This window comes from Scatophagus argus, chromosome 15, assembly GCF_020382885.2.
Source record: "Scatophagus argus isolate fScaArg1 chromosome 15, fScaArg1.pri, whole genome shotgun sequence".
NCBI lineage: Eukaryota > Metazoa > Chordata > Actinopteri > Scatophagidae > Scatophagus > Scatophagus argus.
This window is the reverse complement of record NC_058507.1, coordinates 19276977-19302298: the sequence shown is the minus strand read 5'-3', so window position 1 is coordinate 19302298 and position 25322 is coordinate 19276977. Positions and strand designations below refer to the sequence as shown.

At 39.2% G+C, this 25322-nt stretch overlaps 1 protein-coding gene across 3 annotated transcripts; it reads right to left on the bottom strand.

The window, feature by feature from the left end:
- Positions 1–1828: 1828 nt before the first annotated feature.
- On the bottom strand, positions 1829–24712 carry gphna (gephyrin a). 3 transcript variants are annotated; one of them, XM_046412627.1, is made up of 24 exons: positions 24274–24712; positions 19512–19590; positions 19360–19417; positions 18888–18980; positions 18603–18697; positions 18395–18461; positions 17509–17802; positions 15416–15517; positions 13066–13203; positions 11087–11129; positions 10737–10874; positions 10433–10525; positions 10166–10221; positions 8423–8542; positions 8209–8267; positions 7936–8089; positions 7455–7576; positions 6820–6907; positions 6515–6588; positions 5760–5824; positions 3267–3370; positions 2597–2693; positions 2181–2319; positions 1829–2069 (listed from the first exon to the last, which is right to left on the bottom strand). In XM_046412627.1, the coding sequence occupies exons 1-23, from the start codon at positions 24611–24613 to the stop codon at positions 2186–2188; spliced, it is 2613 nt and encodes an 870-aa protein (XP_046268583.1). In that variant the 5' UTR covers positions 24614–24712; the 3' UTR covers positions 1829–2069; positions 2181–2185. The 3 variants fall into 3 exon arrangements, with proteins under 3 accessions (XP_046268583.1, XP_046268585.1, XP_046268584.1); XM_046412629.1 differs by lacking the exon at positions 24274–24712 and adding an exon at positions 23201–23498; XM_046412628.1 differs by lacking the exon at positions 15416–15517.
- Between the last annotated feature and the right edge of the window lie 610 nt (positions 24713–25322).

The window sequence follows — 25322 nt, the reverse complement described above, 5'->3', positions numbered from 1 at the left end:
GAGGTTAAGGTATGGTGCATTGGTAAATGCATGGGACTCACAGACTGCATATAATGCATTTAAATGGTCCTTGGTAATTAGTAAACAATTTAACTTCAGTGTTTTATAACGAGGATATAGTAGCCAACTGGCCTAACTGGTTAAAGCTAATACTAAACTAGGCTTTTAGAGTGGGCTACATATCAAACAAAGTTTTGTATATTTTTCAGTGTTGCTTAAACTACATACAGTACATTGAGAAAAAGCAGTCAAATGATGTAGTCTGTTTTACACCCTTGAACTGTGTTGATTCTTTTGACATTATCAAGCACCTGAACACTGTCATGGTAGAAATACCCTAGTTGTGTAGTTTACAAGCACCTGAACGCGACACCCTGCTTTCAAGTGATGTCGGGTCGGAGTCTTCTCTGAGGTGGTTAAACAGTATGTTACAACGCGCAACTTTTTCATTCAAGTTTGTTGGTCAGACAAAAAGATGGAGGCGCGTGATTGGCCGAATAGAAGCCAGCCTTTGAGACTTGTTGTCAGCTAGGTAGAGTCATTAATCTTTGGCTACTTATATAATAAAGCTGATGATATTTCACATTTTCCTTACTAGCAACAAATCCCACGTGCATCCAAAACCTGATGTATCTCCTTCCTGTGCCACAGAGCTCCACCGTTGCCCCAGAATTATTAAAAAGACACCAATGAGCCACACTGTTACACTGGTGAAATGTTACTTCATTATCATAAACACACACCATGTAGTTTGTATCAGTTTGAAAATAGTTGCCTAGGTTTTGGTCTTTCCACAGGATTTGTTGGTAATAAGAAAAATACATAATATCATAACATTTATCTTAAAATAGGTTTTTAGTACCAAGATTGCAAATACCACATTTATTAAGATTGTCTAAGTATTTCAATTCTATACTGTAGTTTTATGGTGTCAACTGTAAACTCGTGTAACACCACTTGAATGCAGGATTAGGGTTATACTAATACCATCAGTGTGGTTCAAATCTGATATAAGGGGAGTTTCTCCCTTCCTACACATCACAGAAGTCATTACACATTTTATTATAATTATATTTGATTTGTCGGACCAGAGGAATCATTACAGCATGGCCATTAAAGAATTCTGGCTCGTCCTGCCTTAAAGCTGAGCCCCTGACCCACTTAAAAGAATTCCATGGCTTTCACTGAGAATCATAAGTTTTAGTATCTCAGTATAGTCTGAAAGTGTTGTATCTGGACAAAAAATAAAAACCAATAACCTTGTATTTTTTTATCTTGTATCTTCTTTTTTTGCAGAAAAAGTCATATTTACTGTACTGGCACAAACTATATCATTAACTTCAATAAAAATATGCATTTATAAGCCTTTAGTTCATATTTCTGTCAATACTGATGTTAGGGTCAGTGTGTTCCAGAGGGGGGTTGTAGTGATACTGCGGGCCGGGCGGGGGGGGTGTTAAGGAGTTTCTATATCTGGATAGAGGATGTCAGAGTAGAGAAGAAGAAGAAGAAGAAGAAGCAGCAAGTAGTAGAAGAAGAAGAAGAAGAAGAAAAAGAGAGACTGAAGGCAAGGAGAAGTGGGGAAAAAAGGTCTGGAGGAGGAGTGGAGGAAGGAGGGGCAGGTCTCTAAATCTCTATATCTACCAGGGCAAAATGTTGAACGCACAAAGCAAATGAACAGGAGAGAAGAGGGCGAGATGGAATACTACTAAGATGATAATATTCAATCAGAACCATGATAATAATAATAATAAATAGAATATTAATTAAGAATATTAATAATCATTATCATTGGGATAATAATAATAATAATCATCATATTACAGAATAAATCTCATATTTTATTTTATTTTATTTTTTTACATTTTTTCCTCCATTGAAATACAGTGATCTCCTCAGAGCAGACCAATGAGGATTCAGCCTGCGCTGGCTCCGATTGGCTGTTGCATATGACATCACAGCTAATGGCGACCAGGTAGACATGCATCACTTCCTGCCCCTGCCCGTTTCCTGTCCAGACAGGAAGTCCTGGCACTGCCATGGTAATCGGTAGCGAGTGACATTGAAGTCTGGGGAGAAAATGTTTTGATGGTACAGTTTGGTGCGTTTTCCTCTTTGTACCTTATAAAACATGTATAGCCCTACGTTGAACCCGAAAGAGAGATGAGAGTGTAACGCACCTGCATCATAGCCGTCCAATGACCATGACGTCCACAACCTCTCCCTTATGCAGTTCCACGTACTGCTCTGTTTTAGGTGGTAACATCAGCAGGCCATTGGCACTACGCATTGACATTAGCCTGCTGGATACCTGGTTGCCTGCAGAAAGGGGGACAGAACATGTCATTGTGGGAGCCTGTGTGTGTGTGTGTGGGATGTGTGCACAGTGTTTACCTTACTTTACAAATTAATATATAACGAATACACTCGCTAAGAAATAAGGGATTTAATCATCTACAGTTACACTATGCTATAGTGATCTTAAGCAATTTTTGCTGGGTTTGCAATGATGTACTTCACCATGAGTAAAATATGAATTTAACATTGCCCGATACGTTTTAATCATTTTTTTGTGTAAGTGTGTATGTGTGTTTACCTGTGCTTTGTGCCCAGGGCAGCGGCTCCTGGTGATGCCAGGTGAGAATGCAGCGGTGGTACTCTGGTCTGGGATCCAGCTTTACATCACAGGAAAGCTGAAACACACAGACACATAATGTGACTGACACATTACATACAGTTTTTATGTTATAATTTCATAAAGAACATTGTCTATATAGTATATTCTCTCACAGATGAGAGTAATAGTTCAAATTTTCTGGGGAAATACAATTATTCTTTCTCAGACAGAATTAGATGAGAAGAAAAATGCCATTTTCATGTCTGTACACTAAATATGAAAGGGTTAAAGAAATGAAATGTGAGTTTGTCTGTGGATTTTGTTACCACTGGACAGAGCCAAGCTTGTTGTTTCCCCACAGAGTTTATTATTCTAAGCTAAACTAAGCTAAGCTAACTGACTGACTGATGCCTTCAGCTATCTAGATTTACTTGGAGGTTGGAGAAATTTAAGTGTCTTGCTCGAGGACATGTCAGCAAGGTAGGGTTTGAACCGCGTAGCAAGTTGACGGATTGCCTCTACACTCGGTAAACCACCGCTGTTCCTTATTACAGGTTACATAATAACTTGTCAATTTAACCTAATGAGTTAGTGATATTCACTCTCTCTCTCTCTACGCTGTGTGTGTGTGTGTGTGTGTGTGTTTTACCCTGGCTTTAATAATTGTAGGTCTAGGATCAAGAATGCCTTGCATCTTCCTCAGAGCAGGAATCACAAACAGGTTACATGTCACCACTGCAGACACTGGGTTACCTAGAAAGCAACACAACACTGAGGTAATATGGTAATTGTACAGAGTAAATGCTGTGTCTACTGTATACATACACGTTTTTTAATCAAATAGCTTCCATTCGCATTAAACATGTTTTCATGCACACGTGTGTGTGCCAGCTACTCACATCATTTTATACCAGAGTGACCCAGATATACTTCTTACTATAGATTTATCTTTCTGTTATAGTCATAACCAACACAGGAGACCTTGAACTAAGACAATCAAACTTGCTGTCACCAAGAATTCAGAATTCTGAAAATACCTTCAGGGCAGTAATATACTTGTCAATCAATCATCAGATTTGACAAGAATGGGAGACCATAACAATCAGAGTTAAATCATTTGTGCTGAAAGTTAAGTCATTTGTACTGGTTTAAAAAAAATAAAATAAATGAATTAAAATAAAAATTTATAAAAAGAGGCTGTGGACTACCAGGGGCTTTTTCACATCTCCTGGAGCTCTGTTTTGTCTTCAACTGCCACCAAGAGCAGACATAACAACATGATTGCATCTGTAGGCCTTGACCATACCCAAGCCACAAGTTGTCACAACTTAAGTCTTTCAGTGTCTCCAACTGTGTAAGTATGTTGATTTTGGGCTTAGTGTTGCATTTATGTGCCATGCTTTATATATGTGCTAAATTTACGTATCCTGTGGACCCAAGCCATTGTTTTCCAACTCACAATTAATTCTCAGGTCTTTGCACTCAAATCCCAAGTCCCATCCCAAGTCACAACAGGTCCTGAGTCAAGTCACAAGTCCTAAACTTTGGGCTTCCAGTCCTAAAGAAGCCATAATGTAAAAACAACTTGACTGTTTCAGACAACCTTTGTGGTCATTCAAGTAGAGATGTCTGAGTGGACAAGGTGCACTTGAATACACCGTGTCCCACACGTCTTGTCATATGTAGTGATGTAAATTTCAGAGTTTACAAAGTGTACCTGAATGCAACTTGAAGTCCCTGTCCTTCCTACACAGACAGACAGCAGAGGACAGAAGCAGTGCAGTCTGACTCAAGCCCATGTGAATACACCACCCCTCTGTCCCTCCCTACATAACCAGTGGATGGATCGATTAACTGATTGATTGACTGATTGTGTGTGTCAGATCTTAAAAAGCTCGACAAAGCTACCGCTGCATATTTCTCTCACAGAGAGAGTAAAATCCTTTGGTGTATGAGCCTCAGCAGCCTCACCTAATAATTTTTATGCAAGCCAACAAAAAAGTAAAATCTTTGATCACATTTGAACCACTGATGGGTGCATTTGGTAACTGTATGTCCTGTTCTGGGTCGTGTCTAAATTGTAACCCTAGATTTGAAGATCTTGCATATGCACACACTAGTAATGGCTAGTAATAATCAACACTGAATTGTAGTGTTACTCAGAACACAAACCCTGGGTCAAAGTCCCACATTTGACCCAGGGGATGATGCTACACATGTCCTAATTGGCTATATCAGGCTAAGTCAACCATTATAAACCAAATGGTATCCATTTACAGACTAGACCATGTCGGCTATGGCTTAAACAAGTGAGAATGTCAGGAATACACACCCTGGAGGTCTAGTTGCTCTACCCTGCTGTGAAAATGTTCATCCTGAGTCGTGGAACCATGGCTCAGCTGAGTCCCATTTGTGTCAATATTTGCATTTAAAGTGGGAGCTGCATCTGTTACCTGCACCTGCTGCCTGAGTTTATCTCCTAGGGTTGATTTAGTAATAAAACCGAAAAGTAGTTGTGGGTGATCTGGCCAAAAATCTATTTAATCACAATCCAGCGGCTAAATTTTGAAAGGTTCTGTAGACTACAGCCAGACTTGAAATAACCTTTGAATTTCTCAATTTTCACCATTGCACACAACACAATATTGCTTTAAATATTAAACATCAAATATTCTCACTCACCATTCCACTAGATATAACTCAGGTTTCACTATTTATATCACCCAGGAAGAGCCACAGGAAGTAATTTGTTCAATCAGCATTGGTTTGTTCGTTATTCTCTATTGGTTTGTTCATGTAGCATGGATCTGCTGATCAAAGATGTTATGTGAAGTTTGGAAACAGAAGTAAGAGGACATTAAATATTGTGATCTAAGCAATTAAAAAAAACTGCATCTTGTAATTTACCCCACATTCATAACTCCTTTCTCAGTGTTCTTGTGCAGAGGTGAAAGTTCCACAGAGCAAATGGGACATAGCTTCAAATGAGTAATCTGAGTGGGTGCTGAGTCACAAAATACTAAATAGAACATCAGGCCAAAGCAGTGGAGTGTCAGAGGTGATCCAGGGGACAACAAGGAGATACATGCTTGCTGACACCCAAACAACACACACCCAGTGACTAAAGACATACAGAAATTACCTGGCAGAGCAAAGATGAGTTTCCGTGCTCCATCAATGTCAACTGTGGCAAAGGTAGTAGGAAGACTGAAGAACAGAAACACACAGAATCACTTGTTTTACTCCAGATGTAATAACAGTGTAAGCGTCAGAGGCAGTAGTAGTAGTTAACAATATTATCAACATCAGCTGTAGTAGAAGCAGCAGTAACAGCAGTGATAGTAGTAAAAGTAGAAAAAAAAACCAATTATGGTGGAACAAGCAGTACTACTAGCAACATTTGTTGAAGTATTAGCAGAAACAGTGGCAGTAATAGTATTAGCAGTAGTAATAGCAGTAAAAGTAGCAATAATAAAAATAGAAGTACCAGTAGTGGAGGTATTAAAAGTAATAGCTGTAGAAGAAGAGGAAGCAAAAGTATTGTAGTATTTATAGTGTAGCAGTAGTAACAGAAGTAGTAGAAGGGGCAGTAATAGAAGTAACAGTAGTACTATTGGTACTTTAATTGAGAACAGTAGTAAACATGATGGCTGTTGCAGTAGTAGCAGTAAAGGCTGTAGAGGCAGTAGTGGTAGTAAATAATATAGGAGCAGCAGTGTAGAGGTACCATAGAGAGGTACCAAAAGAAGCAGTCGTAATATGAATAATATGAGCAGGGAATGGGTTCATCTTATTTCTCACCAGGGCTCAATTAGAAAATGAGTTTGGATGTAAAATCATATTTGTCCCATTTTAAATTCTCGCCAGCCAAATTCCCCCTCCTCTCCCCCATCTCACCCTGGCTTCATAAAGACTCGTCCAAAGTGGATCTGAGCATGAAGGTCAATATCCAGCACCTGCTTTAGGTAGTCCTAATGAGACACATTAACACAGACAGATGGACAAGAACACTTCTGAATAACTGTCAGCTGTAAGACCACAAGAACAAACCTGGAGGATAAACAGTAGGTAAACAAATATTTTGTGAAAAAAAATGCAAAAAAGGTTTGGCTGTTCCCTTATTAAAGATCAGACTATCTAGTGAACATATCAGTGAATATTTTAATCAGGTATGAAGAGATAGTTCGTGGGTGAGAGATTACCTTCTCTCCCATGGACACACCCCCTGAGGTGATGATGACGTCGGCACGACTGATTCCCTCGTGGAGAGCTGACAGCAGGTCATCAGGGCTGCAAACACAAGCATGGTCCATCAAACTCAGTTTTCTGCTCATGGCAAATGCTACAGTTATGTCACAGTGATCTTGTCAGGGTCCTGTTGGAATGGGCTTGAAATCTACAAATTGACAATGGAAAGCTTGCCTTACAAGTGTAATGAAGAAGCTTAACCCATACTAGGAACTTAGAAATCAGGGTATATAAGACTATACTGCATCAAATTTGACCATTCTTCTTTTTGTTGTTTTTCTCTAAACTGTGATTCTCATATGACCTACTACTTAGTTAAGCAAAAATAACAAATGGTTAGAATTTTTTTAAAGAAAACTCCCACCTTTTGGCAATCTTATTAGTTATTTTGGAAAGCATTTTTTAATTTGTAGCATTACGTGGTCCACTTTAGTTAGCAGTTTCCTACATTTTCCAGAGTGCCTATGCAGAATTTATTATGTCTGACAGTAAAACTTTCAATCAGACATAGTCTATGCCACATTCGTGTCAAAATGATGTCAACAAGACAAAGCATTTTATTTTTCCAGAGCTATAGATCTGTGCCTACTTGTCTCCAACGATTCCCAAGTTGATGGTGGGATATCCATGTTCCTGGATGGTGGACAGCAGAGTAGAGCGGTTGGAGTCTCTGATTTTCCCTGGGTGGAGGTCATCTTCTGGATTCAACAGCTAGATGCACACACACATAACAATTTAATTGGTATCTTGATTCAGTAGAGATCAGATTAGATACTCAACCAAATATGAAGAAATGAACGGTTTCTATTCCTCAGTCTCAAACGTCTTTTGCAGTTAGGCAATTTTTTGGGAGATGAAGGTTATTCAGTAGTTGAGATGAGAAGGACTTTAAAGTTGGAGCTTCACCCAGAGTGTCACCTCATATCAGATGATGACTGGGCCTCAGTTAATATCTCCTCACACACTGTGTTTAATATGAGACAGTTGAAATCAAAAACCCAAAACTCTAACAGCAAAAATCAAAAGAAAAGTATTTAAGTATTTTTCATCTTTCATTCACATATATGTACCTCATTTCCAGTGGACATGACAGCAACCACAGGGAACTTGTGCACGCTGACCTCGGTCACTCCCACTGTGGCCAGCAAGCCGATCTCTGATGGACCCATATGCGTTCCTTTGGCCAACACGCACTCCCCTCGCCTGATGTCATGACCTATCGGCCTGTTCAGACACACAAATACGTTACAATCACAATTAGCTTGTGGCTTTCTAAAACAGCTTTGATAGCAAAATAGTTTCTACTTAGATGCTTTAGCATATTGTGTTTTTGTTGGTTCTACCTGATGTCCTGCCCGGGCCGGGCTTGGACCATAATCCTCACTTCCAGTTCCTCTGTGCCCTGAAATAAGCTAGACTGTCAAAACTGCCACACCTGCTAACAGAACACATACTGTCCAAACACACGGATGAAGTAATGTCATTGCTGAGCCCATCAGCAAACACGACTATTTAAACTAGACTGTATCAAGGTGACATCCATACTCGAGCACTTACATCCTCAGACTCCCGCAGAAGTTCTGTATCTTCTACTTGGACCACAGCATCGGCTCCACAAGGAATTGGAGCCCCGGTCGTCACCCTCATCACTTGACCTGGCATCACTGTATGGGTGGGCTGCACACACAAACACACACATATAGGTGACTGAGTCTCATTGTGGTCAGGTGCTTCCAGGACAATGGATTTCAGTAAAGAATGTGAAAATGAGGAACTCGCAGTCAGCCAGTAACAGTCACAGCTTTAGCAGTAGTAACATTAGTAATTTTGCTGATTGGTGTAGTGTCAGTCGTAATCTTTGCTTGTCATGCCTCTATGAACATGAACAGCAGGAGAGGTAGCCGTAGTAATTTCCTTTTTGTGGTCACAGTGGACAGTATGGACAGTTTGGTATTATCCTGACCTTGAAAGTGGCCTTGCCCAGCTCTCTGGCAATTTCTAAGAATTTTCAAGATGTTGCAGCGCCCAGAGCCAGGTTTATTTCTAGGACAAAAATCGCTCAAATGACAAAATAATGCCAGAAAATTAAAATGAACAAATTTCCACTGCCCAGGCAGTAGATGCATTTATATCACAGTCAAAAAATAAATCAGCTATTTAATGAGATGAAAGCAGGACTGCCAGTAAATCAGCTATAATGACTGGCAATCATCTATGAGCCATATCAGCCAATACACGACTGATATCGGTTACACATATCATTTTGTTTGCTGTAGCAGCTGGTATAGCAGTGGTACAGGTCAGTTTAACTGCTTTGTAGTGTATCTATATAGCAATCTCCAACACAAGGGAGTGTAATAGGCTACAAATACTAGTCTATTGTATATTAACACTGGACTGATTTCATTAATGAAGTGTTTAGTAAAACAAAAATCAAAAGCCCTGAAAGTCTAAATATCTAACAGACCAATAATAAAAGATATTGTCTTGTATTTTTTTCCACAGTGTTTGACTTTGATCAGTCTTTTCAGTCTATTTAGCTAGTTTGAGAGGGACAGTTATGCTCAACTGAAAGAAGTATGAGTCCAACTGAGGGCTGCCAGAAATTGAACAGTTTCTGACCAGATCTTGACCAGATCTTTTTGTCTCCATTGCAGCTGCCACCACCTCTCATTCGCTTTCCAGTCGAATCACAGTTTATCTCCAACGAGCCTATTAGCAACGGAGATGACCCTTCAGACGCTTTTAGTGACTTCATTTCTAAAGCAGACTAGTGATGACTGTCTCTTCTGCCAACAGCACCCACGACTGCCTGGCAGAAGGACGCCACTCGCTGCAGGGGGGAAGTTCCATTGTAATGATATATTAACCCACCGACCTCCGAGTGATTGGCTGCACATCAATCTGTGCATCCCTACTGGCTGGACTTAACTCAGTACTCCAACAGTTTAGACTATTAGGGCACATTAATCCTGTGCATCAATGCTTCCTTTTCAAAGATTTTGGTAAAAAGTGGTGCGTTTTATTCTTGAATTGTGTTGGAATGCATGCAGACATAACTTAAACTGTAAAAAAAAGCATCTATGAACAATAATGTGAATACTACTGACGGAAGTATATTTATGTAGCAGTGTTACTCATAGTGTTAGGACTAAAATAACTGTATTGGTAGAAGTGCTAATAGTAATGTTAATGTAAAGCGTAAACTCGTAACTGTACCGCTAAAATGAACATGAATGCTGCAAGGCCGTGTTATTCACAAGTTTAACATCACAGTAGTGTTAGTGTATTAGAGCTGACCTGTTGTCCAGCCTGTGATTCTCCCATGATGAAGCGATCTCCTGGGCCATCAGCAGCTACAGGTCAATGATAATGATGTTAAGTACAGAACACTGTGTGAACAAGTTGCTCTTTAATTCTTTTTAGGGCTACAAGTAAATACATGTAAATGTGCTGATGAATGCAGCTGTGATGTTGAATGGCATTTTCATGAGTCCTTTTCATGGGTGTCCCTTATGCAATGTTTTCCTGATGCTGAATAGTAATACACAGTATTAGCAGTCTCACCTCGTACAGCATAGCCATCTTTAACAGAGGCGGGGAACGGAGGAAGATTGTCTTTGGCATAGATGTCCTGAGCGAGCACTCGACCCAACCCATCTAAAGAAATTAGCCCAGGTCAGTTCAGTGCGCGACTATATTTTAACAACAACCACGGCAACCGTATACACTGATGATTATAAAGTATGTGTGTATTGTTGATCACTTGAAAGTTTAACTGGCTTATAACAGCACTAGACTAGTCAAAGAGAGGATAGACTCACATACCTACACTACACACACACACTCACACACACACCTGAAGACTCACCTCTGTAGTTAATGACTTCAATTCCCAGAATTGGTGTCATCTCTAGAACAGTGATGAAGGCTTTGTCCATCGACGTCAGTGGGAACGGAGACATGCGATGACGACGTGCCACTTTACTGATGTCCACAGCACTGTGGCCTAACACGCACAGAAACACACACACACACAATAAATTAGAGAGAGAATGGGTGTGAGAAACATTGAATATGCTACTATAAACAATATCATAAAGATGCAAGTTGCTGTCGGAAGGCTGGCACGTTAATGACACACACACACAAATACACACACACACACACACACACACACACACACACACACACACACACACACACACACACAGTACTTACTGGCTCTCAGAATGTTCTCATTACTGCCACATCGTGACTGAACCTGCAGAGAGACAGACAGATATTCTATATTTGGATATTGTTTGATACAAATGTATGGAAGGATTTATATAAATACCTCTCCTACATAACAGGACAGTCTGGCAATGACTTTCATGATGATTTATCTATTAATAATGACTAATACACAGGACATGGAAACATAAACAACAGGAATTCTAGCTGTGACATTGACAACACCAGCTGGTGTTCGACTGATGTATCGGTCCAATTCTGTTCTTTAATCACATAACAAGCTGCTGTGGATATTCTTTTCCTAACACAGTTTATCAAAACAGTTTGGAAAACCTGTGATGAAATTTTGCTTTTTCCAAATTCTCTGTTATTTTTCACTCTGCTCTCAAAGATGTAGCCTGGTTTTCGAAAGGCGTCTCTTGATTTGAATGCACAAAATTGTGCTTGCCAATGAACACAAAATAAATATCATAAATTCTTAAATAAAACCAGTATTTAAATAATAACTATGTCATATGAAGGCTAAATAAAAATATTTATGTAGGGTTATGACTAACATGACAACCAGTGAAGCATCTTCATGCCAATGCCACCAATACAACAAGAGACCCGGGTCACACTACTCTGTTGCTCTGTGTTACTCTTTCTAACAGATATTCTGTTTTCATTCATAGATTCATTTTCTTTTCCTTATGTATGCTATTGTTGACCTGTACTACAACTTGCTTGTTCACAACATCCACCTTTCTAAATTCAGATTAAAAGTCAAGTGGCAAATGACAGGATTATGCCCTTTGTGCCACTGGAGGGATTTTAATGTGGAGCATCTGTGCAGGAAGTGTTGACTGTTATTAATGCCGGTTTAAGAACGGACCAAAAAGTTCCAATTGCGAATGATAATGTCACGTCTTTTGCATGAGACTAATTAAGATCAGCACAGTGTTGTGTGAAACATGACTCTGTGTTGTATTTATAGCATTAGTGCTGTGGAAATGGACATTATTCTGAATTTACAAGACAAAAGCATATGAGGAGGCAAAGTTTGAGTTTGCATTCACAGTAAATTAAAATGATAGCATTGGAAAATTGGGAGGACTGCTGGTAAAATATGATAAAATATACAGCTGGTTAAAAAAAACTGGTTGAAAAGGTGGTTATATAATTAAAGATCTGGCTCTCTTTTTTAACAGAGCTAAGTAAAGGCCACCATTTGAGAATTTCATTTAAACAGAACCTTTAAGACAATTTCAGCATAATGTGAGCTTTTGCAATTGTTCTCCCCCACCATCCCGCTGCCAATCCCTTGACATTAATTGAGCTAACTTTTACGTGAATGTACCACAACCGAACATATTTCTCACAGACTCATTCACCCCCATTCAATACCAAACAGCACACAAGTCCCGAGACTTTGAATTTAAGGGTAAACCATCGCTGCGAGCACTGATGTAACAGTCAGGCTAACTTTTAAATTTGCTCTGATATCAAAATAAGTGTTTGAAAAAAAATTTGGGAGTCTTATTTAAGGTATACATATATCTTTTAGTAAGCAGTCTTTGTGGCTACATAGGGACCAATCAAACCTCAAAATAATTCAAATAAATCTTTTGTTTTGTTATAATAAGCAATGAAACATCAGAAAATAACCTAAAGTAACAAAAAAAGGCTGGGGCATCCTGGCAAAAAGCAAAAACTCATCATGCAGCAACTGTCCATTGATTTGTTCTTTAATTTGGAACTGCTGAGGAAGCTTTCTTCTACTACCAGTAGCAGCTTTACATATGTTCTCTGCATGCTCAATGATTCTTACAAAGCAATCTTCAAACTTCAAATTTCATGCAAGGTTTTGTTTTTATATCAAGTTAATGGTGGTAGGTGATTTCAATTTTCAGATATTCTTATTTCTTAGTGCTCATTTCTGTGTGTGTGTGTGTGTGTGTGCATGCATGAAGGTTTGTGTGTACCTTGGGTGTCGGGCATGAGGCGGTGGAAAGGCGGGAGGTCGCCTGTGTTGCCCGTGGCGACTCGGAAGGGGTGGAGCTTAAAGAAGCTGAATCTCGAGGAAGCACCTGAACGCCTCGAGAAATGATAGAGTCCGGGATCTACACACACACACACACACACACACACACAGTCAACTAAAGCCATGTCTGACAGTTGGATTTATGGAATGCAAACTACTCAAATTCCACCTCTAACCTGGTGAAGCAACAAACTCCTATTATTAAGAGTAAAGTGTTATATTTCCTCTCCTACACGTTTTATTTATTGCTTATGTGACTTTCATGGCAAACTTTCCCCATAAGTCAAAACCATGGAAAGCAAAATCACATGTTTCCTTTGAAGCCTGATGCTTCAGCCATCACATTAGGGCTTTTGTCTTAGAGGCACAATGAGACTATGGGTACACCTGCCTTTAACAAAGTCATGATTTAAATATCTGAGTTCAAGTTACTATCAATTAATTATTAATATACTGTATATTACAGAAGTGGCAGAGGGATAGTGACTATTATGTCTTTCCACTAGTTCCTTTCCCTAGCACGAGGCAGCTTCATGTGATTTAGGAATTCTTTCCCACATCATGTGTGGCACATTCACAAAGTCTGTGTTTCACTCTTATTTACAGAACAAATCCTTGACCAAAGGATTATCTCCAGATTCGATTTGATTGAAAGTTTTTTTTTCAGTGGCAACAATCGAAATACTATCAAAGCTCTTACTGTAGACTCCATTATTCCAATGAGAAAGAAAAAAAACTGATTTAAACCTTTGCATCTGAAAAAAAAAAACAGTAAGTCATTTAAAAAGAATTACACATACATTGCTTACATGCACCGGAACAGTTGTGTGGATTAAGACCAAACAGAACCTGCAGGTAATAAAAGGTCCCAAGTGAACAGGACTTAACTGTTCACTGTGATGGCTTATACATCTGCACAGGAATGAACTGAAACCAATGGCTGCCACAATGATATGCTTTGGCAAATTCTCAGTATTCTCAGTAAATTCTCATTACCCGGGGAAATCACGAAAAATCACCTCTGTGCAGGAAATATTAACAAATTATAGCTGATTTACACAGCTTTATTTGTAGAGGAACTACATGTCATTGGTCAGCAGGGAGAAATTGGAATTCAGACTGATCATGTATGCTGAAGTGTACAGCATATTTAAGTCAAACATGTAAACATACGCATGCTTTTAGTGCCTCGGTGGTCATCCCTGAAGCTGATTTGCTGTAAAGTAAACAGCCATCATGCCTACAAACTGCTTTCAACCACCAACATTACCCTTCAGTAAGGAGACTAACATGACTAACATGACACTGTTGGGTAACTAAAATTATCATATTATTTCTTATCTAGCTAACCGGGTTCTTCAACAGCAACTGGAGGATTCATTTGTTTTTCCTGGATAGTGCACTCTTTAAAATACAGGCAAGATGAGAGTCAAAACCAGGATCAGCGCTCACATGACTGGTTGTGAGCTGATCTTATGACTGCGCAGCAGAGGGGCTGGCATGGCACTATGGCTAGCTGCTTCGCTGCAGCTGCCAAGTAGTTATTTCAACACTATGGGACATTCTGTTTCTTTTTTAAATCAAAGCATGTAGATATAGAAGTCATAAAAATGTAACAATGATGATAAACCTTCCTCAGTTTGTCATAATTTAATTGCATTGCAACTGCTTCCAACTTTGCTTGTCTGTTGTCTGGTACTGGGAAGTGAGTACAGCTGCTTGCTATAGCTGGACACAAGGTGCAGATGAGAGCAGTGACAGTGAGACAAAACAGTAAAAATATGCGCTGTTAAACTAAAAATGTGCCACAGAGTTGAGGGGAACTGCAGAGCTAAATGATAACTCCAAGTGGCTTTGTAACTACGTGTGATCCCCCTCACATCACATTACAACTTTAAGTGTACAAATTTTATTATATAATAAAATTAATATAAATGTATTTACATATTTAATAGTTATAATTGTATTAAGTGATCTTAGTTTTCTCAGTGACCTAGACACTGTAATCTAAAATTATTTTATAGATAATATCAACATTTCTATTCTGTTTACTAGTCAGTAAAGCTGAATGTCTCTCATATCTGAAACATTCATATTTTACAGCATGTGGCTAATCTTAAAAAGGACTTCTAGGTCTTCTTCCAGCCAACTGTGAATACATTTTAAGCATTACAGAGCAGATTCAGGGAGCTGTTATCCATACACAAAGAACAGGGCCTAGCAGTGTGTGACTGACATGATGAACTGGCCAGTGCCAGGAGAGGAGGGGGGTGTGAGTGTGAGGGTCTCACCTGCTGGTCATGGGTACAGGAACAAGTGAAATGAGTGGGAGGGGCGGGTGTGTTTCCAGGCAGGTAGGGACCTCCCCTAGCCATGACCACAGCATGGCTCGTCTGATGGCCACACATTCATGCAGATATATACACAAACAACAGACAGACAGACAGACGTCCCCACAGACAGAGAGGTGAATGAAATGGAATGGAATGTTTCAATCTGGTTGAATGGAAAATTGGCATTTTAATGTAATACCTCCTCAGTCCACTTCTAAATATTTACCAAAATCTGGAAGCTTTTGAAGCTATAGTAACATCCTGTAGGACACAATGCATGATTGTTCATTGCCTCAAAAATAATTCAGCTGTCGTTTATTAATGGCTTCTGTTCTCTTGTGCTTTTTAAGGTGATAAAGAGTGTATGTAAACCCTTCATGTAAAAAGTGCTGTTACAAGCCACCAAGAGGTGCAAACTCAAAAAAAGGTAAAGCGTACAGCTAAAGAAAGCTATTATTATTTCCAGCATTGTACATTAACACTGAAGACATCCAAACTATGAAAGAACATGTATGGAATTATGTAGTAAACAAAAAGTGTTCAACAACCACGAACATGTTTTATGTTTTAGATTGACCAAAGTAGCCACATTTAGCTGTGATGACAGCGTTACACACTCACATCAAATTCACGAGGTCGTCACCTGGAATGGTTTTCAGTTCACAGGTGTGCTTTGTCAAGAGTTAATTTGTGTCATTTCTCACCTTCTTAATGTGCTTTAGACCATCAGTCGTCCTGTGCTACTTCTGCTGCAGAGGACAAATTTCTTAGAATTACCAGCCTCAGAAGAACATCCAGCAAAAGAGAGTTGCTTGGGCCAAGAAACACAAGAAATGGACATTAGACCAGTGGAAAACTGTCCAAATTAGAGATTTCTGGTTCTAACCACTGTGTCTTTGTTGGATGTACAGGGGTTGAACAGATGGTTCCTGAATGTGTGGTTTCCACTGTGAACCATGGAGGAGGTGGTGTGATGGTGTGGGGGTGCTTTGCTGGTGACGCTATTGGTGACTTAGTCAAAATTGAGGACATACTTAACCAGCATGGTCACCACAGCATTTTGCAGCGACATGCCATCCCATCTGGTTTGCGCTTAATCGGGCCATCATTTGTTTTCCAACAGGACGATGACCCCAAACACACCTCTGGGTTATGTGAGGCCTGTTTGTTCAAGAGGGACAGTAATGGAGTGTTGCATTTGATGACCTGGCCTCCACAATATACGATATAAATCCAGTTGAGATGGTCTGGGATGAGTTGGAGCGGAGAGTGAGGGAAAAGCAGCCAACAAGTACTCAGCACCTCTGGAAACCTTTCCAGGTGACTACTTCATGAGGCGAACTGAGAGAATGCCAAGAGTGTGCAAAGCTGTTGTCAAAGCAAAAGGTGGCTATTTTAAGGAATCGAAAATATAAAACATATTTTGGGTTAACACATTTTTGCTAACTACATAATTCCATATTTGTTCTGTCATAATTTAAATGTCTTCAGTGTTAATGCACTGTTGAAATGTTGAAAACAATAAAAATAAAGAAAAACCAATGAATAAGAAGGTGTGTCCCAACTTTTGACTGGCATTGCACTGCTGAGGCAGACAGTCTCTCCCATCTTTCTAACCTCAAGTCGACAAATGTGTTGAGTGCAGGACACAGTGTGTGTGTGTGTGTGTGTGTGCTAATGTGTTTTCGTTATTAAGATATCCAGATGCAGTGGGCAAACAGAAAAATGGAGCCTCGAGCTCTCATATTTAGGTTTAGATGTAGCACCCACGATGATCCAAGTGGGCTAAGGAATTACTCAAGTTCATTACTCATATTTCTAAAAAAGTTCTGAAATTCACTGCAGTCTGTTTTTTACTTTTTTACTACTAATATGTGGTTTTTGTTTGAAGTCCTGCAGCAGCCTATAGTATTTGAGCAGCAGTTGCCTATAGCACTATAGCCTGCTGCTGCAATGACCTAATTTCCCCACAGGGATCATTAAAGTTTTATCCATCAACCTTCCAGCGGCAGCAGCCACACTAGTTGTGGTGTGTCCTGTCGACTGGTTACCTTGGCAGCGATAGCAGCTGCGGTGATGTGAGAAGAGCCATGCTGATGATGGTGGTGGTTGTGCGCATGTCGACCTCTCCTCCTGTCCTCCTCTTCTTCTTCCTCTTCCTCGCACTGGGTGCCACGCTCCATGGTGTGCGTGTTGGTGTGTGTGTTAGTGTGTGTGTTGGCCAGCAGAGGAGAAGGGGAGGGCAGCTGTTCCAGGGCAGCATGTGTGGCTTTTACCCCGACTGTGGCTTCACGCAGCAGGTCGATGGCGTGGGGCAGAGCGGGCAGGATGAACTGGAAACACTCCTAGAGAAAACAACACAATGCAGAGGTTAACTTTAGAGCACTTTCAAACATCAACAAAAGACTGACAGTAAGCTTGGATCTATTATTTTAGAAGCACTAGTGCTTGTTAGGAAGAAAGCATCAAGTTTTGAAATGAGTGTGGTGAGCTGCTATGTTTCATCAAGCCATGCAACCATTACATTAACTCAATATTTAAGTATTACCTCAGATACAGAGTGTCATCTCTGTATCAGCACATATATTATTATATATCTTTATATTTTCTATTTGCTTAACATTCTCATAATGCCATGAGCATGGCCAGCTAAATGTTGCAATTTACTTCAAAAACTTTATATTTTATGACCATTTTGATAAGCAGTCGTATATTCTGGAGGTGAGACAAAGCAATGGTCCAACATGTCAAGTCCAAGGCCTTTGAGTTTCAATTTCTTACAAAGTCATTATGCCTTCTTCACAAAACTACATGTAATTTCAAATTCTATTACATTTCATAGTTAATGTAAGAGTAATAAGTCAAAAAAAACCTAGAAACTCTTTTTTCCAAGTCAAGATGTATGAAATTAAGCACAGTTAAGTGAAAGAATCCTACCTGCGAGCCCTTCTTGCTCCCTGGTAGGTTAATGATCAGAGTTTTACCTCGAATACCACACACTGGCCTAGAGACAATAAAGTAAAAAGGGAAATTAGAGCAGGAGAGGATACAACACACATTGATCTGGTTGCAATGAGACAGATTAACAGATTAGCACTGCATCTCCTAACGTAGACAGCGAAATGTGAAAATATTAAGCATTCACCTGGAAAGCATGCCTAGAGGTGTGACGTTCAGTGATCCCATCAGCATAGCCAGAGCCATGCCCGGAGCTTCTCGCTCTATCACCTCTCTGGTGGCCTACAACACAAACACCAGGACTCAGTGAGTTACAACATTTAAAGTACTTGTTTTTTTTGTTTTTTTTCACATTTATTTTCAAAGCAGTTTTTTTCTTGTTAATTTGAAAATTAACAATTACTATTTGTTCATTTATTCTCTTTGATTCAAATTTTGTTTAAGTTTTGCTACCAGTGGCTTTTGTTCATACCTCAGGAGTAACATCTCGTGGTGCAAAGCCAGTTCCACCAGTTGTGAGAATGAGATTCAGCTCAAGTTCATCACACCACTCCAAAAGGGTCTCCTGTACGCATGTAAACACACACAAAGTTAACAACCACAACACCTCTTCACCTGGATTATTAGGGGCCCAACTGGTAGCTGCAATGTATGAAGACGCTTTCCTTCAAATTTAAACTTGAGTTCAAACTCCAGTGGTGACAAAATCCCTACCAGCTCTAAGGTGGTGCTCAGCACCTCAAGAAAGAATTTACCCACAGGGATCAAGACAGGATCATATTCTCACTGCCGTCAGTGTTATCATGCGTATTCTTCAAACACAAACTTTACTGGAGTCAGCGAGAAAGTGTGCAGAGTCCAGACTGTTTTCACAGCATGGTGTTATGTGTCTCATAGATAGTGAGGGAAGTGACTGCAAGTGACCGCAAAGAGAAAGCTCGTACCTTGATTTCATCGATCTCATCTGGAACTATCTTGTAGGCTGCAATGACTCCTCCTAGCCTGCAGGAGGTGACAAAGATAAAGTAAGTGTAATGTCAGTGTACATGCATGTCAGTCAGTCTATGTGCAAACTATAAACTGTGTGTAGACTCACAGTGAGGGATCATGGACCAGATCCTTCAGATTGACTCCACTCCTGTCCTCAGCCAAGTTCCTGAAACAGCTGTCACTGACTGAAGAAGAGAGAAGTTTGTTTTACAGAGCGCAACGCCTCTGACAGGATGAATATGATGCAGTTTTAGTGACTGCATATTTAAACTGAAGTAATTTCTGCCAATACTGACAGTAGCAGAAACTCAGTTGATACTAATGAGAAATTTCAATTGCAGTTCACTCAAGTACACTTAATTAATAGTTATTAGTGTTATTACCCAGAATTTTAATTGAGGGTTTTTGCATCTCAGTGTCTAATTGATGTTTCCTAGGCCATTCTGCACTGGAAAAAATACAGTTTTTCCATGTTGAAAATGGAAATGGCACCTGAACAATACTACTAAAAAAACTCAAGGATCAGTCAAACTTCGGTCTTTGTTTGAATGTTTCAATGCCTGAAAGTTTTAGAGGAATAGTTTCACAATTTGGAAATAATGCTTAATCCCTGTCTTGCCCAGAGTTAAACAAGTTAGATATTACCAACCTTATCTGTACAGTAAATATTATGAAACTACAAACCGGTTAACTTCACTTAGCACGGGGACTTGACAACTTGTCTGGCCCTGGCAGAGGTGAGTCCCTCTATTCGAATACAAAAAACACGTTATCTTGAAACTCAGGGACACTGGGTTAAAGAGCACAAATACTTAGAGATCAGCCAGGCTATAAATTTAGGTCAAAGTGAGTAACGTTATCCTCCACATCCAGGTGAAACCATAAAGACTATACAATGGAGCGCTTCACCAGTCTCTACAGTTGTATATACTTGTCTTTTCCATGACATTAGACATGGGAACCATGTAGATAAAATGCAATTTCACCTGAATATATGGCTATAGATCATTACGTATCTCACTTTCAAATAATTTAAATGTAGCACAGCATGAACATGTTAAAAAGTTACTCCAAATATCTCCTTGAAGGAATAACTCAGGCTGAAGTAACACTCAGACAAAAATATTAGACATGTTCAGCACTTACACATTAAGAGTACAGACAATCTGATCACTGGGCAGTAACTGAGAGAGGAGGAACCCACCCAAACACAACCATGACCATTTTCTCATGCTCATTCTGCTCTTTAGATGTGTATCATCGAGCAGACTTGAATGTCTTAGCCCTGATTAACACCACAAGTAAAAAAAATTCAGAACACAACTTTATCAATAAATTGTTCTTAAATAAACAGAACTGAATCAATATGCAGTGAAGACAGATTTGGCCTTGGGACCAATTTTGGTGATTGGCCAATGAGTTTTCCTAGCTTCAACCAAAGGCTGGATATGATGTTTTATTACTACACTGGCTTTATAAATCGGTGCTTTATAGTAATGCACTAATTCAATTTATGGGCTTATAGTAAAATTAACAGATAAGTTAAGATCCTCACAACTGTGAGACTTGGCACAGTGCGTTGATTTGATAGAGGGAAGCCAAATGAGCTTGTCTTTTATCCCCTCCAAAAACTGAGCTTACAAATTTAGGGTTGAGCAATCTGGCCAACAAATAATGTCACGATCTAGTTAACTGCAATCATGATACACAATCTATACTGCAATCGCTTTTCTAAATGTTCAAATATCCTGTAGACTACAGCCAGACTTCAAATAGCCCATGAATTTCTCAATTTTCACCACTGAAACACAATATGTCAGAAAAATAGTTCTTTTTTTGGCACAAGCTGCTCATCTGCCATGCTGTTAACTGTAACTTACATTACAACATTATTTACAATACATTACCTAAGGAAGAACTATGTTAAGTAATTTGTGCGATCAGCATAGCCATCCAGTTCGCTACAGCACTCGATTTTCACGTTCAAACAGCACAGATCTGCTAGTCAGTGAGGTTATGTAAAGTTTTGAAACAGAGGTAAGAGGATACTAAATATCACATACACCCCTTCCCAAACTGAAACATATTTCTACATTGTTACTTCTTGTTATTTACTAGCCAAGATATACGCTGATACTGATGTATCTGTGATAGGCTAATGTCGGACCATGTCTGGCCAATTTATTGATTGGACTCTAACTGATTTTTTAGTTTTAATTCACGTATTTTAAATTTGAGTCTATTTATTAATATATGAGCGCTATCATCAAGTCATTTTCAACTGCTTGAAATTTCTTTACCATGGATCCTTATTTTGTACATATACTCCACCGCAAGCAATTGTTTTTGGACTTGTTGGTTGGACTTCCATCTGTAGTTGTTCTGGTCTTCACAAGATACAACTGAGTTATTCTATAGATTTTTTATCGCCAAGAATTTCAATAGAAAGGTCTGTTACTTAGTACTTTATGACCCTACCTATTGAGACCCTATCTGGTTCTCAGCACAATGCCCAAGCCAAATTTTGTCTAAAATATATATACCGGTATATATCGTTTAAAAATCCTAGAAGGTTGTTGAACTGAACTGAAGGGCATACTATGCAGGCAGTTCCTAAAAAAATGTATAGACTTATACAACAGTAATCCCTCTAAATTATCACTCATGGCCCACTAGAAGTGTCAATGATTCTGGACAAAGACAGCTGATTATTGAGTCTCACTACAGGTCGGCAAATACTGATGCTTTGAGTTGGGGGTGACTTGAAGGAGACTCAACAATCAACTATTTTTCTCTGTGTACAGAAAGGAACCAATAATTGCTGTATAGGTTTTTAAGGCTTTTCGGGAGGCATTTCCAGAACCCTCTTCTAATCATTTGGATAAAAAAAAATATTCACCCTGCTGCACAATGGAAAAAAAATTAACTCATTAACCAAGTTAAATACTCTTTAAAAACAAAAAACAAGACAAATACTAGCCACAAGTGACAAATGTCCTTGCTCAATTTATACCAAGAAAAGTTTGCAGTTAGATATCAAAGTGAATTTCGATTATATTTTCACACAAAATTATAAATTTATATTTTCTATCATGTTGTTGCAAGAACAGAAATCAATATGAAAGAGCATATATTTTTTCAAACCTTTCGGTTTTTCAAAGATTTCGGAGTATTTATTTTTCAGAAAAACGCCTATTAAGCTGTGTTTCAAATGCAGTTGTACAACATAAAATGAAGCACATTTGTCCCTACTAAAGATGTAAATATTGAAAAAAAGTACCGTAATTTCCAGAAACAGCTAGGAACTAGATTTTTTTCTAAAATGCTACTCTGAAGCATATAGTCAGGAGGAAAGAGTGCATTTGTTAGGGACTATTTTTGGCTGTGGATTAAAATACATTTGGTGCACTGGTGAATATTTAAACCAACAGCTTACTTTGTACAGATTCTAGGTTTAACAGAGATCTTTCTACCAAGTAATCCCAGGGGAAAAAAAAAATCTTTTTTTTTTTTGTCAAATCTCATATCTTGCATACCTGAAACTCTGGTGAGCAGAACCAACAGCCCTTAAGTCTTCATTGACAATATAATTTCAGATTTTCAACACCTTTTGCTCCATAAAAGTAGCCTTCCAAATGCTTTGAGTCAAATTTCTTAACCATACGCTTGACCCTAAATTTGACCTAGCGCTTCAGTTAATATGTATTCCCCATATATATACCCAGATGTGCAAAACAAGTAGAAAACACACATTCCCCCACACACCACATGAATGGGTTAGGAACGTGTATTAACCTGACATGATCTTGTGGTTGCCTGCTGAATGGACAGCAGTTAGCTGCTGTTAGCCGAGATGCTAGTTCATCAAAACCACGACAGACTCTCAGCCAGCTGCTGGCTCGCATCCTTTTAGTATTATTCTCACGTCCCCTCATGCCTTGGCAAGGAGGCAACAAGGCTACTAGTGACTGGTGGCTGTCACACGACTGTATACTGGTCCCAGATCTCTGCACGACTCAGAGGCCAACATCAGCTGAGCTAATTAAGGAAGCTGCTCAAGCAATCTGCATAACAGAATTCATTTCGCTTTGACGCTGCGCCTTGCCTTCTTTTAATAGCTACCAAACGCTCGATTTCTTATTAATAAATGTATATTTTTGCGTTAAATAACAACTTAGACATTAAACCCAAGTGAAATGGCTGTCAACAGAACCACAAAAGAAAATGTTAATGAAAAGCATGCCCAATAGAGGCCAATATATCAGATCTGCAAAGGGACATGAATAATGCAGCTCATGTAGGCTCTAACGCTACATTGCTAGAAAATATAACATTCCTCTGCGTGAAGGTGGCAACTTAAAGCACAGCAAGATCGGAAAAATTGTGGGCTTGATTTCAAAATAAAAGCGCCAATTTTGGTTAAAAAGTCATTGCAGGACATGCTCACCATATAGTAGCTACCTAATTTTGAAAGTCTTTGCTGGGCGTTCTCTTTCCTACTGTCCAGCTCGACGCCGATTAAAATATCTCATTGCACTGTCGAGTAGCTATCTAGTACAATAACGTCACCTAATATGACAGTGTGCACACGTGAATACATACGTTACAAACTTCAGTATACCATTTCAGACAAATCTTTTCAAAACAAATTCCACATCTGCCTGACCTGTCAAAAGGCAGGCAGCTAACGTTAGAGCAATGACAGTCAATAGAACCGGTTAGCTTAACATACTGGCTAACGACAGCTAGCTCGGCAGCAAAGACAGCTCGTATCGTGACACCGACGTTCACAGGCAACCGACGGCAAAACGCCACAGAGGTGCACTACTGAGAAGCATTTTTCGAATTTTAACAAACGGTCTCCTTACCCGTCAGAATCCCCACTCGGGTCTGATGGTCGTGGTTGGTGAGCACCATCCCGTCCGCCGCCATGTTTACAACCTCTGTCTGCACTGTGCCGGCACATACATAGAAACAGAGTAGTGGTGTGCGGGCTGCTGCTGCACCTCTGGAGGACGGTTCTGTATGTGTGTGAGCGCGCGTGTCCTTTGGTGTAAATGTCATCCAACTACTAAGTAAAGATTTGAGGCAAACATACCAAAAAACACCCACAGAGACGGGAGCAAAAGACAGCACCAAAGAACAGTTAGGTGACCTACGTGTCAAATACTGTTTATCATATTGGCCAGATATTGTCTGGTAAGTCATCAGTCAGTGCTTCATTTTGTACCAAATACGGTCAGTTTTAGGTAGCAGATTGTTGGTAGTAGTAACTGTAATTAAGATGTTTGCATTCTAGTAATTTTAGTAATTTAATTTTGGTCATTTGGCACTTTTGAGTTTGTAGTCAGACCACAAAAATATATTAACACACCTGAGCTGGATTACCAACTGGGCAAATTTCACCAATGCAGGGCATTGGTTCATTGTGTGCTAATTAGTTTGTTGAGATTTAATTTAATGCTCATTTTTTTGGTAATACAGTACAATATAAAGAGAAATGAACTGTATCTTGGATTATTACAACATTCTGTCCTGTCTTGTATGACTCTGTGCCAAAATCTAGTTTAAATACTTTCAGTTCTTTGGTTTATATCATGCTTATTCTCAAAAAATGTCTGCAGTATAACGTCACAGACTACCTGTTATACCATATACAAGCACGATGCTGGGGGAGAGAGGGGGGATGTGTGATATATGTGTTTGGTACCAATATGGCTGGTACTTGTTTGATAATTCTGAAAATAAAAGTATGTAAAGGGAACAGATGTTATTTAAACAGTTTTATAGCAGGGTCTTTTTTAACTTTTATTCAAATGAGCTGCTTAAATAAATGAAATGTGTTCTATTAAATTTGTTGTTAAGCAATTGTTATGGTAAAAAGACACATTTCATTTCACTGTTCCTTCATCTTTAT